The sequence below is a fragment of the Drosophila rhopaloa genome, unplaced genomic scaffold (genome assembly GCF_018152115.1).
Source record: "Drosophila rhopaloa isolate 14029-0021.01 unplaced genomic scaffold, ASM1815211v1 contig_178, whole genome shotgun sequence".
Taxonomy (NCBI): domain Eukaryota; kingdom Metazoa; phylum Arthropoda; class Insecta; order Diptera; family Drosophilidae; genus Drosophila; species Drosophila rhopaloa.
The window spans coordinates 4876968-4896175 of NW_025335059.1; the positions used below are offsets into that span (position 1 = coordinate 4876968).

General features: G+C 40.9%; 1 protein-coding gene across 6 annotated transcripts in view; it reads left to right on the top strand.

Moving 5' to 3' along the window:
- LOC108048164 overlaps positions 1 to 19208 on the top strand; it is a 115969-nt gene that overhangs the window by 38985 nt on the left and 57776 nt on the right. For 3 of the 6 annotated variants that reach the window (XM_017128672.2, XM_017128668.2, XM_017128670.2), the window contains exons 1-2: positions 384 to 433; positions 11867 to 12309. The exons of 2 other annotated variants lie outside the window; for them this stretch is intronic. In XM_017128672.2, coding sequence (XP_016984161.2) covers positions 12066 to 12309 — 244 coding nt within the window. In that variant the 5' untranslated portion in view covers positions 384 to 433; positions 11867 to 12065. Of the gene's footprint in view, positions 1 to 383; positions 434 to 11866; positions 12310 to 19208 lie in introns of those variants that run through there. One more of the 6 variants, XM_017128671.2, reaches the window with a different exon arrangement.

The window sequence follows — 19208 nt, forward strand, 5'->3', positions numbered from 1 at the left end:
ACGGACGCGCGGCCAATGGCAAGCGGGCATCGCGACTCAATCGGACCGCATTTTAGGCTTCAATTCGATGCGACTCGAGCGGAAGCGGAAATACGAATGCCAACGAGTTGCCAATGGCACGGCTCAAATGTGTGCGTGCCGCGTGCGAGGATCGTCGAGTAAATAAAATAATCAGAAACGTGATAAGGGCAAGTGAAATCGGAGCTAAGCTGTAAATCATAAAGTGTCAGCAAACCCAGAGAAAAAAATCAGTCGAGTGTGCTTTCTTCGCCCGAGATTTGTGCCACTGCATACTATAGTATATAATTTAATTTGGCAAATGTGTTGGAAAATTGTATGGCCCGGCGAAAGGGAAAGGAAAACTGCGAGCAGCAGCTGCCACTGCCACTGCCACTTCCACTGCCGCACGGCTTGCTGCTTACTGCTTATGCTGGTAATGGGTTAATGCGGTTGAGCACTCGCATGCCTCCACATTTAACCCCCCCCCCACCCCCACCCACTCCACTCCACTCCGCTCCGAAAAAGCAAATATTTCATGTTATTTACCTAGGTGCGCCACTTTCGTTAATTGTATGCAAAAAAGTTGCCAACATTCGCCCCGCTGTGTGGCTGTGTGAGTGAAGTTTTTGGCTCAGGTTTATTCGCTACAACAATTTCTGGGTGGCGGGTTCAATTACAACCCCATCGCCCCATGCCCCATCGCCTGCCGCACTATTTCCGCTCTAAAATTTGAGCCAACTTGCCAACGTTGCCAGCTGGGCTCCCAAAGTCCTGATTCCAACCTGCGACGTTGCTGCGCCTCAGTGGCGTTCACTTAGTAAATAAATTGGCAATCGCATTTAATGTGAGTTTATGTGCGTCGCTACCTTGGCTCCTCTGCCGGTGCCGCCATTTGGTAGTTATTTTTTCGGTTTCGGGTTTGCTGCCTTTTCTTGGCTCGTGCTCATGTGCAAATCGTAAATTCACGTTAATGCCGAAATTTCACGTGATAATGACGTGATTACCTGGCGCACACAGGCCCAGAATGTTGCGATCCCTGCACATGTCTCGGTGTCTCCGCTGTTGTCCCCAGTCCCAGCCTATCCTTGTCTGCCAGGACTTGGGCATAAACTACGTCTAAATACATACGTAACATCCAAACATCCAACGGGGAACTCACTCCGCTGGTAACTCAACTGAAAAATGAGTGCCCCTAAAATAGTTGCAATGCATTCAACTGAATCGGAGTGGTAGTCCTGGTGAGGAATTTCTGGTTAGGCCCAAGCGTAAAATTGTTGGCGTAGTTTCCAAGTGCTGTTCAATGAGTTGGAGTTGAAATTGCAGCAATTGTTTGCTGCCAGCTCTCCATTCGTAATCCGAAATTTAAAAGGGTTTTTAAAGCGTTAGGGCGAACTGTCTCAAAGTTCTTTGCAATCGCGTAATTTGGCCCTATTCTTTGCGTTTTATTTGCAACTTTTTAATTACTTTTGAGCAGCGATTTGAACTTTGCGCCTGTCGCCCGTTTACACTCTAATTAAGCGGCCCATTCAAGGGCCCTGTTTTTTTTTTTTTACCCTTCGTTCTGCTGCTCCCGCTTCTTATCGGGCCAAGACGAAGAAGTTCCCGGCTTCTTTTAAATGCAGCTGTCCGAAGTTGGTGGCGCTTTAAACGTTCGCTGGCATTTCCGTTTCCGTTAAATCGCTCCAAAGCCAGTTTGTTAGTTTTACCTTGACATTTTATGCAGTTTTTCTCGGTGTTATATGTATTTTTTTCCAGCTACCTCTTGTGCGCTTTGTTTTCCTTGTTACCAGCGCGCAATTTTTTCTTGTTACACTTGGCAAAATAATCTTAGAAAATTAACGATTGTCTAGAATTATAATTTTCAATTTCATTAGATCGTTTTTTTCATTTTTTTATACAAGTCAAATAATAATGCGATGTTTTTAAGAAATATTTATATTCTTAAGCTCAATAACAAATTTTCAAACTCCATTTTTAAGAACTGCATTACCAGTTTTTTATATAACAGAATCTATAATTCAATGAATTGTGAATAAACTTTTTGTACAGATGCTATCATGGTTTTTATTTAACACACAACACATTTTGAATAACAAATAAGATTTGATTTTTTGTATTTCTGTACATAATTTCCCATCCTGCAGATATCAAAAAAACATTTTGGTTGTGACTTGGTAAATATCTGCGAATTTGAAACAATATCATAAGTTTTTAGTTTACAAGCAGTGTGATTAGTGAATAAGGGGACAAAACAGATATTTTTCTCTGTGTGTAGTGGCAATAGCAGCTGCTTGTGGAACAACTTTAACAATATTTGTTTTGCTGCAACACTCCTCCGCCTTCTGTTCAGCGATCCGTTGCCTTTGTTCGTCGCCGGGCTCCTTTCACTTTGAATTCCCCGCTGTCCGCACCCGAATCATGAATCATTTCCACTGCTGCACCCACTCGCCACTCCTGCCGTCCTTTTTGCCACATCTAAGTGTTGTTTAATGCAGCTTTTCAACTCATTCGCTTTGACATACACGTGTGCCGAGTGCTGGCCTCCACTTTCTACTTTCTATTTTTTATTTGCCTTTTCTACCTTCCTGCTTTAGCATGTAGCAACAGATTTGCTTATGCAAATGTGTCGCTGTGAAGGGGATTTGCCATTTGCACCGTTCGTCCTCGATCGAATTGTTTACGTTTTCTATTCGTGGTGGGCTGATGTCATGGCTTGTCGATGGTCGGTTTAAATAATTGCCACCGCAATAAATTATTAAATCAACAACAATTACTCACTGACTGGCCAAAGGGAATCAATCAATGTTTTTGGAGTGGTCAAAAATCGGGTGAAATGAAGTGAAATAGAGTGGGTTCATAAGCTGACAAAATGCCAGCTCACCCCACGCACATTAGGTGTACTATAACGAGTTTCAGGACAGCAATTATGCGATGTCGGGCCCACACACACCTGACACACACATGTACCTATTAATACGCATACGCAGTGTTGCCCGCGCAGGCTAATATGTAGTTTGGGCGTTGCTTTCGAGGGCTTTGTAATCGATATTACAATGGCATTGTGTTAGGCCCCCGATATGCTGGCTTTTTTGCCTTTTTTTTTATCGCCCTCTGCATCGCTTACAATGGAGCTGGGCATATAATCGAGGGGTCGTGTTTGCTCGGGGGAGTTGACAATGCATGTTTAATGTGCTTTGCCCGTAATTTGCAATTAATAATACATGAGCTGCAGGATGCCGCCAGTCGCCTGAGATTGTACCATATGCCAATGCAATCGCCTTTGCGTCCCACATGCGATCTACTGTACGATTTGCAATCGTTGCCTACTTTCCTGCGTTCCCCTATTCTCACTTCCATTTTGGTTGAGTTCAATTCGATTTGATTCCGTGTTACATGTCGGCAGTTTGCCATGTGCCAGCTGCCTGACAGCCAGATCAGCAGCCAGCTGCTGTTGGTACACTTTATGTCATTTTTTGATTTATGTGTGATTAGTATTGGCCGTCCTTCGTCTGGCTCTGTCACTCGGAATGCCCAGAATGGAGCAAGTAGGATTTTCCATTTGTCTGGCTCTCTCTTGTCAGTTGTCATTTCATATGAATACATTACGATAACCGAAGTCTGCCTCGGTTCCAGCCACTTTCAACAGCTTTCTGTTGCTTTCGGTTGACTTTTTGCCAGCAGTGCAGTCGAAGTCGAAGTCGGAGTCGACGTCAACCCTTGAATTACACGCCCCGATGTTTCTGTAAAATGTGCAAATGAAGTCGCCGTAAGAAATTCCCAAGCTGACACACATGGGGCGAGAGATTTGAACAATATAAACAATGACAGGCCATAAAATATGCAAGCACCCTAAATACCTGCAAGGCCCTAGGTGGTTTCTGATTCAGTTGCTGCCTGTGCCCCAAGATCCTGCGACTGGGAGTCCTGTTTGCTCGCCTGATTCCGATTGTTGATGTAAATGTCAGAATAAATAATAAATACAAATTTCAGGCGCCACACGTCGCCTTAAATTCCATAACGTACGTACCGTCATTTCGTGACTTTAATGAGGCTTTAATTTCAGAGATTATGGATTTAATCCGCTTTTAATTACAGGCAACGTTCCTGCTGCTACCGACGGTCGTGTATAATTAAAGTATCAAATGTGTTAATTGATTATGCAATTAGCGGACCAACCATGTTAGTTAATTAAACGTCGATGAATAAATTTATGGAATTTATATATCCATCCATGGGTACCGCTTACAATCGCGGTGGAGGTGGAGGTTTATTAAATTATGAAAGCCCGCAATTGAAAGCACTTGAACTATTAGTTTATTTGCCGTAAGCATTCATTCATTCCCATTCAGATGGGAAACTTCTTCAGTTCCTCTTCCTGCTTTCTGCCTTCTGCTTTCTCCTTTCTCCTTTTGCCAGGCTCCCCTCTCTCCCTTCTCCAACCGCCTTTTCTTTTCGTTTTGCTGCTCTGCTCCGCTGTGCTCTCATTTATTCATACGTGCGCTTATTGCAATGTTCATTGCTTCATATTCATTATGGCAATGGAGCAATGTGCGTTCCGTTCTCCAGACTGTCTGTGTGTGTGTGTGTGTGTCCGATACGTTCGATAATCCAATAAATATTTATGAAGCACTTTATTGGAACAACACTGAATTACTTTATGGCAGATGTATGTATGCACACGTGTCTACTGCTGCCATATGCAGCAGATCCAGGAGCAGAGTCGGCAGCAGGACCAAAAAACTAACAGCCGAGTAGCATCGTATGATGCGGGCAAGGAAAACACTCGGGTAGAATCAAAAAAGGAACTATATTTGGCATTTGGTGAAGTGCTGCTCGAGCTCTACCATATTGCTCATACGCACCGGGGTACGCTTTGATGCGGTCACTTTGGTCAGACGTGGCTTGTTGGTATTTTGGTTTTTAATATTTTTAAGAGCCCTGTCTGTGAGCTCAAGTGCCGTCCAGCACTAATTGCCTCTCGTTCACTCTGTGTACATGAGTGTGCGTGTGTGGGCGGGACACTCATGTTTAAATTATAGACTGTCGACTCAAGTGATTTGGAGGTAAACTACTGCAGTTTGTTGACCCAATTAATCTGTCAAAGGCCAAGACGGCAGTCCACTGGCTATATCTATGCACAGTTTGCATTGTTAACTCCCCACCAAGGGTGTGATTGTGTTGAAATGACGTTTGCCTTGCGATCCCATAAGTCCTGCGATATATCCTGGCGATGGCTGTGGTTGAAGGATTTCCGTTCCGTAACTCGCTGATAATTAAATTGTGAATTCATAAGCTATGCAAATTAATTTAAAATGAACGAGGTGACAAAACTAACAAATAGGTGTTTACACCCGATGTCAAACAAATGGCTCTAGAATACAAATTTTTGAATGTATTTGGTTATTAAAAATATAAAAATCAATTGGATTTTATAATATAGTTCTTTTGTTTTTTGTTTTCTTTTGGGCTATTGTTTTAGGATTTATTGTAGGATTTTATAAACCTTTGCTGTGAATAAATAATTGCGTTAAGTTGATTGCGAGTGTATATCCTTTTTGAAGTTTCCCATGGCTGCACATGCTTTTATTGGGCTTTTATGTATATATGAGAACTTTATTAGTGAGAGTAAGTAACTACATTATTTTGACCGCAACTGTGACTGTAATTTTTGTGTTTTCTCGCTGCTAAACAAATTTAAATGCAAACACAAGTGAATGCACAAATGAATACGACAAAATCAATGCAAGTGCAAACATTAAATGGCAACACGACAATGACAAACAACAATAGCAGCAAATATGAGTGATGTGATGGGGCTCGACAGGGGGCGTGGCGAATGGCGGTTTACCACCCACCACCGCCCCAACACCCTTGGCAGCGAGTTTAAAATTATTGACCAAATTTTCGGGCAAACATACCGCAAAAAACGAGCACAAGAGCAAACTATGGAAACAATGCATAACTGGGTCAGTTTGACATGTCGTTGTCGCAGCAAGCCCTGACGGCTTCTCGCCCCCTCTCTTTCACTCCATTGGCGGCCTCTCTTTCTTTCTTTTGCCATCCATCTCCCTCGCACGCCTTCTGCAATATTTGGCAATGCATGTGGGCCAGGGGAGGGAGGGGTAGCGGCCAACGGAATGGGGACGAATGTCAATGCATAAAATTCATTCAATGACTTTTGCAGCTATTTTTCTTCTACTTTCATGACGGTGGGATTGCGGGGGGGCTAAGCCAAGGGTGGGGGCAGGGATGAAGGCAGAGGGGGCGGGGACGGGGGCGGTCCTGGAAGGGCAGACAAATAAATTGCAAGACATGCAATAAGACGAGGACGAGCCAAATGTGTGTCTATGTATGTCTCTGGCTTGTCTAGCTGCCCTCCAAGTCTCCTTCTTGTATGCAAATAAAATTGTACACGAAATTGACTTTATGCAGGGGCCCATCTGTACACAAACGCATATGTTAGTGTGCGTTAGGGTGAACCTGTATTGGAAGTAGAATTTCAGAAAATTTTATTAGGCTTTCGCCTAAAATTATAGGTAACTTTTATTTTGACAGTCGATAGGAAAATGAGGAGCATTATCAATAAAAATGGTTTCGCTAGTTCCTTTTGTGATCGAAAGAATTATGATCATATATTTGTTTATATATATATATTTATTTATTTTATAAAAGTTATACTTTTAACCAGAATAGGCTTCTTGATTAATTTTGTATTTTGAAACATTGGAATTTTTTAACATAAATTTAAAAAAAACTGGAATTGAAACCAAGTGTTATATTGAAGTGGTATATATTGCTTTAATATTTTTAACGTCTTTATTTTAAGAGATACTTTAAAAAGACATTTCAAATCGTCGAAACAATTAAATTATCGGGCTTGCTTAAAACAAACTAAATACTAGTTTTGCTCAAAAGCGTAAATTTAACAAGACTTTCCTAACTCGAAGCCATTGATTGAAAGAACGTAGAATATTGAATAGTTTTGACTCCTAAATATAAATACACCACGTATACAGATTCTAGAGGTCCACCTTCTGAATGTCGGTATGCGCATATTGTGTGAAACCTTAGTGCGAGACATGACTTTGACTAACGTTGCAGCTGCATGTAAATGGCACCATGCCGCACGCCAAGCCAGCCGAAGCCCAGAACAGGACTAAGACTAGACCCCGGACCCAATCCCGAACCCAGGCCACATCGGAGGCGACCATGCCACACGTTTCCCCGTAATCATCCATTATCCTAATGCCAGGTCCATGCCCAGGTCCCACGAGTCTGAGCCATGTGTGTGTGTGCACTGGTCGATTGGATTATGCCTTTAACCTGCGTACACTGCTCGACTTTTCGTAGCCTCCGAAGCGACATTTATTAAATGCGACAGGAATTTTATTTTGGCCCACTTCCGTGCAGTGGGGCTTAGGTGCCCCAAACGATTGGTGTAATCGTTTTAATTGGCCCATTAAAGGGGGGCAATCAATCGATATTTGAAAAACTGTAAAATCGGAAAGGGTAAAGGTCTATTCACGTCCTTTGTGCGTCACTTCAACTGCGGGCAATTAGGGGGAACCACACTCCTCCCCCATTCACCACGTATAATTTAAATGTTTGATTCATTTTCTAACCCATCCTACCTGTCCGTGCAGTAATATTCGTGTACCTCCGACGACATCTGCTGCGATTCTCAGATAGTCCCACGTACACACAGGGGGACCTGAAATCAATACTCATAAATTAAAGTCATAAAATGGCAACATACCATACAGTAAATATAAATAGAAGCCAGACACGAATTTTCAAGTGCCACCATCGGTCGGTGAGGTAGAATCAATCGATTCACCTGTTTTACTGGCTGTCACTTTATGGCTGAACTTTGATGAGGGATATGGACTGAAAGGGTAAAGTTTAAAGCCAAAGTATGTAATCAAGCAATGGTAAGCTTTTAAATCAATTTAGAGTTCAAAGTGCGCTTTGTAATTATCATGTGTGTGTGCCGCATTAAATTGAAGTGAGATGAGGTGGCTGCGAAATCCGGAGCAGGACAGGTCGGACAAGTTTACGATGGCTGGGCACTTGACAGCATCCGCAGACGCGAACTCTAGGCCCATTTAAACTTTCACAAACAATAAAATCGCCCTAAATATTACATGAGACCGAGCTGCGACCCCGTGACAGACAGACAGGCAGAAAGGCAGACAGGCCAAATAAGCTCACTGGATTCGTGGCTGATTTCCAAACAAGTCAGCGCAGACTAAAATGGGAAAACAAGTTTTGCATTTGAAGCGGCAAACATTTGCGCACTCATTACGTAACTGATTGTTAACCAACCGACTTTCCAACTTTCGTCCCATTAAAATTTCATTAGAGTTTCGCTCTAGCCCGTAATTATGAATGGAGTCAAGCAGACAGTTGACCAAAAACTCGGAGAAACTTTACATATAAAATAGTTAGCTGATTTCGACAAAAATTCGCAAACAAGTTTTCCAAAAAAATTGATTCGGTGAAGTTAAAAGTCAATTAGAATTGGACTTCGTTTAGTGCATTAACCAATAATAATGACTATTTGGAGGATATATTTCTATCGGTTTTGAAAAAATTTAATTTTATATATTTTACTTACAAATGAATTCGATAGATTTTAGTCACCGTTTTTTTTCCAAAAAAGGTTTACAGAATACATATGTACTTTTCTGAATTCTTTAATTTATTATAACAATTTAATAATTATAGCAACTATAAAATACAATTATTCGGTTTGTTGTTTATTTAATTGAAATGGCCTCTTATCGATTGTAGAGATTTCTGAAAGCTCAAAAACTCTTTAAATCATGAAAATAATTTAGTTGAAACTCGTGACGCCTCATTAACTTTAAGATAGTTAATTACACTGGATCACAATTAACTTTGCCGGCAACTCCAATTGCATTTGTCATGCATAGAAGACGTTTTGGAGAACATCAACTGTCACTCGAAACTGCAACTGTGTGCTGACGTCGAGGTGCAACCGCATAAGGAGGAGCTCTCAAAGGATCCAGAGAGGTGGTTGGGTATCATGTTGTTATGTTGCACATAATTATATCAGAGCCGCGAAAGTTTCCCGGCAATTTCGTTTACTGCCACTCAGCCAGACGGGCGGAGGAGGAGTAACTTTTATGAGATCCTGACACTGGCAGGCGGCTAATTAGATATTCCATCGTTCTATTTAATGCACTTGACTCGGCCCGCATTCTTGGGATTCTTCGCCAAGTGTTGTGTCACTCTCTGCCCGACTCAACTACCACTTTGTCCGCAATTGGCCGGACTTAAGACCTAAAGAATTCCAATTTAAATCGAATTTTCGGCATGGCATGTGAAAGGCATGTGGCATTCTCTCTATTTTCCAGGCCGACGACTGGCCAAGTGTGTCGATGCAGTGACTCAGAGAGCTTGACATACAAATTTGTGGTACATTTATTGGCTTGTTTGGTCAGTCCACACACATGTGTATAGGGAAGCGAGGAGAAGGGGCCAAAGGGAAAAAGCGAAAGATATTTAAATGTTAAGCTGACTCTCAAAGTCGGGGGCCATTGGCACACATATTTGCACAGCTGGCGAGCTGAGACCGGACTTTCGGTTCCGCCCCTGAATCCAGGATCCTGGTTCCTGAATCCTGAATCCTACATCCTGCCCCCGTGCGGTCGAGTCGGTGCGCTTTAATTTGCTTTATTTATTACACATTACCAGCCCAATTGCAGGGCACAGCTGGCCGCCTTTTGGCCTCAACGATAACTTATGCTGAAAGTTGAAACTTTAAACAAATAAACTTTGGGGCAAGGGCGATGGCAGAGAAGGAGTCTGTGCTCCTGTGCCGCTCACACGTAACAATTTGCGAGGTAAACATGGCTTTATTTTAGTTTCAATTTTCGCTTCGTTATTTTTCCACACACTCTCACAAAGGGGCCGCTGTTTGTTTTTAGATTGCAGCACGGCGTTGCATGTTGTCTTTGCCCGTCGTCTTTTTGCCGCCATTTTACGCTCGTTATGGCAACACTTTGGCTCAAAAGCAAACGACAGCCCTGAACACATCTCAAACGACGGCCGCGTTTGCACAGCGAGAAAAGGAAAAACGCATCTCCATCTCGGGGGCAACTACGGGCTGGATGGCTGGATGGCTGGCTGGTTGGAAAAAATCATTTCAAGCAGAAACAACAAGGGAAATGCGGAAAACGCCTTCGCGCCTTCCCTTCTCTTCCCCCGCCCTTTTATCCTCCCAGTTTTCCACTGCCGTTTGTCGTCTGTGTTTGCCTGCATTCGCTCCGTTGACTGGCAACTTTCGTCGCCTCGGCCTTGGTCCTTCAACCCCTTGCCACCCACACGACGCCCACGTGATTGACTGCAGTGCGACGTGTCTCTTTCACAGAGAAAAACAGGTGAAGAGTATATAATTCTTCACTTCAAAATGGTATCTCCTTGAAATACAACCCTTTAAAACCACTAAAGACGCCAGAAGTTGCAATATTTATTCCTGGCATGGGAAACTTTAAATTGCAATATTTATATCAAAAGTTTATAGCCATAAATTTCAAATTTATGTGCAAATACAGGTCAACCATTTAAAACTACAAATTAAATTTTGATTTTATAGAATACAAGACTTAACCGAAGATAAAACCAAAAATTTCTTTTGTAAAAATCATAGCTGAGCAATTACGAACAACTGAAACTAAATGTAGGCCATTTTCCCCACATTTTTACATATAGATGATGGTGATGAATGAATTTTTATAAAACAATAAATAATAAATAGCACGCATGAATTACAATAGAAAGGAATTCAAAATAGGAAGGAGACGATCCTGAATGATATTAAATGTTGGTTGTAAATCAATATCATTTTAATGCCTTATTTATTTTATGAATGTGCGTTTTATGTTTTTTTTTCTCTGTGTTGTTTATTCTTTTTTTTATCTTGTCTGGTAATAATTTTCTCGAGTCACTTTTTCTGCGCCAAAAGATGCGTGTTGCATTTGCCTGTCTGCCGTCTCGTCTGTCGCCGGGGTTTGTTTACATGATTGTGCACGGGAGAAGTGTTTGCCCCTCCACATTTCCCTTATCCTGCTGCATTAGCACTCGAGTGTTTGCATTTCCTTTGAGCCAAATCGCAGCAAATTATATTTTTATTGATTCGGGAAACATTTGAACAGCGCGATTTGCCCGATAAAGGCGCTGCTAAAGTGGCAAAGTGAATTAATTTTTCCGCCTGGGATTTTACAGTTTGCCTTGGCAATGTGCATACTGCATATTGCGCATACGCCACCGACATGGCGGATTTAGATAGCGGAGCGGTACAAGGCAAAAACCGCAGAAAGAATAACAACAACAGGAAGAGCGGCGGTAGCCACAACTTTTCGCATTTACCAAAAAACTTTCCAACATTTTCTTGTTACCCGCTTGTCTTTTTCGTTTTGCTACATGGCCATAGACCCACTGAGCAAATTGTAAATGAAAAAGTTTTTATGTTATTCAGTGTTTGCAGGGGGCGGAACCGTCGTCTAGCTTTCTCTCTCTCTCTCTCTCTCTTTCTTTCCCTCCTCTTCTGTCTTTGTTATTCCTGTCGTTATTGCTGCATTATGTCTATTGTTGTCTATATACATTTTTTGTCGAAAGTAATTGTAAATGCTGTTCATAGTTTGACTGTCGACGAGATGTCCCCTTCCCTCTTATTCCCCTTAGTACTTTCGTCTGTGGCACTCAATTCGAGAGTTTTCCATTGCCCAGTTTCCCAGCTTTTTCCACGCTAACACAGACTGGTTTAAAAGTCAACATTTTGGCATTCGGCGAAGGGAGTTTGTTTTTAAATGCTTGGCTTTAATACCTGAATTTATTTTAGAGCAAACCAAATGGATGCAGTCGCATAAGTAAAGTAAACACATTTCAAAGCTCAAAGCATGTGTGAACTACGAAACACGAAAATAATGCCGTACAGTGCTCAAAGCGTAAATTAAGCCAGCGAGAGTGGTGTAAGCAAATAGAAAAAATCGACTTTAACCAACATTTGAAGTGGCGGAAGAGGAGGATAAAACCACAACATGACCCGCTTTCGCATAAAAAACCTAAAAATCCTCTCCAGCTGCCTCAGCCTGTGGGTGGTGCTCTTCGGTGGTGCACTGCACCTGGCGCAGGGCAGCGAGTTCCCCGAGCGCGAGTGCTGCGACCTTACCACCACCTCCACGGTGGGGCCACTGCCCATGCCGCCCGCCGCGCTGCCCACCGACAAATCGCTCTCCTCGGCCACAACGGCCTTGGAGACGGATCTGGCCATCGGACGATCGGGTAAGTGGTTAATGGATGCACTCGAAAAAAATAGTCACAACTTTAGAAGATATTAATGATAAAATCCGAAAAATACTTAAATTAACGAATAAGCTAGCAGTAATGATTAATAGTTAAATTATAAAAAAGCAACCAATAATTATAATTTATAATTATTTGGTTTATTTTAAACAACAATCCCAAGAGAAAATTCTATTGAATTATATACACAATATTATAACTATAACTACCTTACGAAAAATGTGCCAAATTATTTTAATAGCGAAGAAAAATTCATTTATTATATTTTAAAAATTTGTAACTTCAATATTAACAAATACTACATAAATATTTTGTTTTTTCCCCAAAAGAAAAATCGATTTAACCAACTAATTCATAACTTCTTTAAATTGAACACAAAACATTTTTCTACAAATTTTTTAAAAAATGACTCTAAAATCTAATATACAAATTTTAAAAAGTTTTCCTAAAACAGGAATAGGGCTTCTAAGCAATACAATGAATATGCGGTGGCTTTATCTTTACATAATTTATTGCACAAAACAAAACCACATTTCTTCGACTGCATCAGGCTGCGGCCTGTGGGCCATAGTCTATTCATAGTGCCACTAAAAATGGCCAAGTCTAATTGCCAAACGATATTTAATGGCTCAATGAGCAGCAGGAATTCACCCAAGGGTTTGGCAATAGAGAGATAGTGGAGGACATCATCATCAACACTTACGCTCCAATTAACACAATGACCTTTCGCCAGCCAGCCATCGATGCAGCTGAGTGGTCCCACAGACCCCACGGGGGCATCAGGGGGTTAACCAGGGGGTTTGCCATGCTGACGGTGTGGGAACAATTTGAAATTCAAAGCAAACGTCAGCTGTAAAACAATTTATATTCACTTTGAATTGAGGTTTTGTTTCGCATTTTATTGTGTGGCAAGACGGGAGACAGAATGAGGGGATATAGAGGGTTATGGTACGTGCGTTTCTCAGTTTCTTGCTGCCAACTTGACTCGTATTAAATGTTTGCTGAGCGCTGCTACGTGCCGTAAACAGTAGCAACAAAAATTGGCTGCAGCATACTAAGTAAATATAGAATTCGATTAAGTTTTTTCACAGGTTATGGAACATTTTTCGGGCTGTAAGCTGCATTGTTTTCTGATTTCTGGCAAAGATTTCTGTATGTGATTGCAGTTCACAGAAAAAAATAGTCGAATCCATTAAAATATGCGTACAAAATAAATATGGATTTAATAGTATTTCTGCCCAGGGCAAATGTTTACTAGTCATTTAATGGCAAATTATTCCTTACCTGAAAAAAGTTTGTCAGCCTGAGAGCATAAAACTTTTTCATCCCACAAATTGGCAAGCTTTGTATGCATCCTTAAATGTCAAATTAGCCACGAATTAAAAAAATGCCAGTTAAAAAAGTTGAGTGCTCCACTCCACTCTGCAGGAGCTGCCCGCCTCCTTCCTGCAGTAAACTTTAACTATGACGGACATTCGATTCGATCGAGGAACAAGTTAAAGTGCATTAACCCCTCGATTCGAGTGGGCTGATTGGGGATCAATACACGCACTTAGTGGGTTGTTCATGTCCAGGTAATTGAGTTTATTAAATAATCACAAATATCGATTGGGTTCAAACCATTTTACTTGCCGCCCGACTTCAAAGGGCCGGGTCATTCGCATGAAAAGGGCCAATTGAACAGCACAAATGCGAAATGTTAAAAAAAAAAGTTTATTATGCAACAAACTTGATTGACTGACTGACTGTCAGACAGGGCAAGACACAAACAAACATAGGTTGGCAGGACAAATTAGTCATTAAACGATGCTCTCAATCTGCCAGACGCATTGAGTGCTATGCAGGTCGAGAGAACACTAAAGAATCGATGGGGCTGGGATGTTAAGAAATTGCTTACATAGAGAAAAATACAATACTCTTTGAGCTGTACTATAAAGCTGTTAAAAAAACTTGGCAGTTAATACAATCATTACAAATAACAACTTTGTAGTGCCTATTCACATTAAGTATCTCTAAATTTGTATAGGATTTAATAATTACTTTATAATTGTATAATTTTTGTATTTCTGTAATCATATGTATAAAATCTTTGACGGTTTTGCTATCAATTCCATTTTTATATAAAAACCATCAAATTAATCTGATAATAAGAAGATACTTCTCGCCGTGCAGTTCAAAGGGGTGAAAGACAGGAGCAACTGGCAAAAAGGACATCGTCCTTACTGCAATAGGTTTGACGTTGAGGGACATAAAAATTTCCGTTCCATGTAAGCGGCTTGCCTTTTTTCCTACTGCTCCTAACAATGTTACTTGGACGTATGCTGGGTGGCGGTGGTTGGGCGGAAATGTAGGTGAGACGTGTGGAACGTTGAGAACATCTTGCAGTTTATGTATATAGCCTTTAGATTGAGTTTGCACGAATGTACACAAGTTGTTCGAATTCGCATTTGAATGGGGAATTTCTTTTAGTGGCCAACGAGGACGACGGATGTGCCTCCTTGAGCTGTGGACCTCCGGATCTCTGTCTGCATGTCCATCTGTCTGCACGGCATTCTGCATGCCTGTCTGTCTGTCGTTGGGCTTAGCCATGACATAAGATTTTAATCAGCATAAAATTTTCGTTATTCCGTTATTTCTTCGATTGCTTTTCCCCCTTTGACATAAGCAAGAAAACGAATGTGAGTTGGTCAATGGAAAATGGAATTTCATATTTAATGTTTATTCGAGTCCCTGCTGTTTAACCTATTTGCTTTCGATTTTTTTTGTTGATGTAGAAGTGGTTGGTTGAGGCATAAGCTGCTCAACAACTTTTACATATTAAATTTACCTAGGTTTTACCTGAAAAGCAATTTTGAAATACTCAACTGAGGTGAAAAGTTTTAATTAAGAGGCAGCTTTGTATTTAAGAAGTGTTGACCATTAGTAAACATAACTAGGAAAGATTAAAGCTTTTAATGTGAATTCAAGTTTGCAACTGCATTAAAGTGCTCATTAAACATGGAAAAAAGGTGCTTAAATCTGAAAAGAGTGTTAGCCTTAAAGGGATAAAGCAATGTTTTGTCTACAATATTGTTGCAACCGCATTTCCTCGCTAACACGCTTACCCTTAAATCGCATCAATTTTAAACGCAACAGACACTTCACTCCGCACACACACAGACACACGAGCACGGACACAAACACTCGTAAGTTATTCCACCTTAATTATATTGCAACACCCCGACTCGACCCTCAACTCCCCCCTTAGCCCTCTTCCGCCGTTCCGATCCGAGCAGAGCCGAACCGAACCGTTTCGACCCATTGCAACCCAGTCCAACAACCCATTCCGACCCAATTCGAGGCACACATCGCGCCCAGGTGCCTGAAGGTCCATGTAACACAATGTTTTATGTACTGGCCATGTGTGTGTCCCGATGTGAGTGTGTGTGTGTGTGTGAGTGAGTGTGAGCCGGTGTGTGCGTGAATTAGTTATGAAGCCAAAGTCAAAGTGGGTCAGCAGCAGTTCTTCTTTTCCCGCTGCAACTCTGCCTCGAGTTGCCGCTGCTGCATTCGAGTGTGGCCATATTTTTAGAGCACCGCCAATGCCAATTTAATGTTATTACGTATACGTGCCGTTGGCCGGCATTATCAATAGTCAGTGCGTATTGTGTGCACAGCGAAAAAGCATAACAATATCTTCTTTTTATGGAGGCCTTGTGGTTTCCATATACATTTTATGCACATCAAAATATTCTTCGTCATGGAATGGTTTCCAACATTAACAAAAATAAACAAAAAGTTTTTTTTTAACTCTTACGATTTTGTCTTGTTCTAATTAAGTAGGAATATATCAAACAAAAAACCAGGATCTAGCAAATACAAATAGTTAATTGGATTACATAGTAATGGTTTATTGTGATACAGAAAAGTTTGTAAATTAAATTTAATTGTTCTATTTTGTAGCCAGTAGATGCGATTTGAATCTGGAAAATACAGATAGGAACAATTTTAATGAAATGAAAATCCAAATCGAAGACGTCCTTTGTTGTTTTTATTCTCAGTGCGTTCTTGCATCAATGTGCATTTTCAGCAGTTGAAATTGTAATTAAATTCAACACCCGCACATGTGTAATGTAAATTATGTATGCATGTCACAGCCGGCTTGTCACAATAAAATGCAACACGAGATGGTGAAACAACTGCAGCCAACATACATTTCAATTTGTAGGACACTCGACCAAAAACCAGAACCCAAGAAGTACAAGCTCTCGGCACTTAACCTTCTGCCCGAAACAGAACAACTTGAGATGGCGATGGCGATGGTGATGGTGATGGCATCCCGCTGCCACGAGTGTGACCTTCATCAAATCAACGAAAGGTAGCTGCTCTTGCCCTGGCTTTCTGCTCCTCTCTGTTTGCCTGGCAAATTAAAAATTCAGCACAAGACTGAGGGCGGCGACGACCTCAGTGCGATGCCAAAGGTTGTTCGCGGCTGGGCTGTTGGTCCATCTCGACCTGTCTCGATTTCACTTGAAATGAGGAAAAATGTTCACAGTCGGAGAACTCCAAGGGCGCAGTGCACAGAAAGCAGAAAAAAGTAAATTAAAATTGTGTGTTTATTTGTACAAAATTCCGGCAAAGCAAAAAGTCGAATATGCTGACTTGGCGGCAGTCCTTTAAAGTCAGCTGTGTGTGCTTGTTTCAGTGGCGGATTTGAGTGGTTTTTAAAGGGTTAACATGGTATTTCTTTGGAAAAATTCACTGCTTAATTTTAAAATTTTATTAAAGCTGAAATAACCAACAATGTTTATTAAGATTCTTAAATAAAAATTATTTTCTAGTAGTACATTGCTAAAATAAAGTCATAAATTTAAGTTTTTAGTAAGCAAATAATGTTTCAGATTTGTATAAAAATAAACATTAAGCGTGAATATAAAAAACACTATATCATATTACTTTTAATTGTTATCAAACCTGAATCTAATAAAAGGTTTTCTTCCATTAACATCAAGCTGTCTATAGAAATCTTGATAACTTTTAATACAACTTACAAGAAATTAGTTTATGATCTTATTACTAAATTGCAGACTCGTATTAATGTAATAAAGAATCGACTTTTAATTTCCTTTGCTTATAAAAATAAAAATACTCCATAAAATGGACGGAATACGCCCCTGGTGACTGTGACTCTGCTGAAAGTCAAGGCTGCTAATTAAGTGCTTTTTTGGGGTTAAATACATATGTATAAGCGGCTTCCGTCACAGTTACAGCTCGGGCTAAAGCTGGGGCTTATCCAGCCGATTCCGACTGCGCTGGGCCGCAGCTATTAAGAGTCCTTTTCTTTTTGGCTCTGTGTGTGTGCTGGATGGATCATGTTTTAAGCTGCAGAGCTTAACATCAATTTTTGTGAGCTTACTCTTTGTGTGCCTGTGTGTGTGTATGTGTGGATAAGGGACCTCGACAAACGAAGAGAACTTATATTGTTGCACCGCCTTGTATCTGGCGGATTTTCTCATTATTAAACTGGCATTCCATCTAATTAGGATGCGGCATTCAGGCACATATATATTCATCTCGCGTGTGGCATTTCGTTAATGACACTTTAATGTGCTACAAAATCAACTGACGCAGCTGGAAGAATAAATCACATTTTTTAGCAGCACCATTTTGAAATAGAACCTCGGCAGGGAGCGCACATATATCACTGGCACCCCCAACCACACTCGTCGTCTATCAAAATTCACTTTTCATATAGACCCAACACGGCTCTGTCTATATGTCTGAATGTCGGTCCGTTTGGCTGACTGGATGGCACACATTTAACCCGCACGTAGTCGCAATTTTAATATAATGGCGGGCTGAAGCGAGGAAGAGTCGAGTTGAAGGCATATCAACGACCTAGTAAGCATCTTTATACAATTTCATAAGGCTGTCAGCACACCCACACACAGACAGCGGTATACGCACTCACTTACACACACACACACACACACACCAATACTGCGGAGGACACCTGGCGGTGCGACCGCGCACTCTGCATAAATTTGTTATGCATATAAAATTAAAAGCATATTTTTAGGCGCCCGCCACACACTCGTGCCGGCAGTCGGCAGTGTTGATATTTTTATGGCAAATACTCGTAATTTGTAACTCTTACACAACTCGAAGACTTCAAAGATACACAGATATCCAGCGGAGTCGGGGATCGGGATGAATGAGATACAGATACGCGCACGCACCGTGAAATTCATCGGCCTACAAATGAGCAAAGTTTTACTTTTATTTGATTTGCACAAAAACCCAAAGCAAAAGTAACAAAATTGCTGCTGTTTGACTTCGTTTCGTATTTCTTTTGGTTTTCTTATTTCAGCCCAAAACAAATGGTAGAAAGTTAAGTTCAAATGAGAACGAAAACACAACGAAAAGTCATACAAATTTGCCAAGCAAATGGTGGAAATATTAACACGCGTGTCTGTTTGCCACTCGCATGTCTGTGAAATTAAAAATGAACTCACACAGACACTGGGGGAAAAATTGGCACAAGCATAGAGTGTTTTAGAATACGATTAACTTTGCGTTTTTAAAGAGTATTAATATATTAACTTATAAAGACTTTATTTAGGCAAATAAAATCTGTAATTAAAATTAAAAATACATGTGAATAATATGTTTAATTACACTATTCATATATTTACCTGTTTGAAAACAGGCGGTTTAATAAATAAGTCAAAGTTTTTGAGAGAAATTAATCCTTGATTTTAGCAGTGCTGTGAAAAAAGGAAGGCAGGCCTAATGTTTGGTGCTGTGGGGCCTGAAATCAAAATACATTAACGCGTTGCGTGCCTGAGACTGTGAGTGTTCGTGTGTGTGTGTGTGTGTGTGTGTGTGTGTGGGGCAGG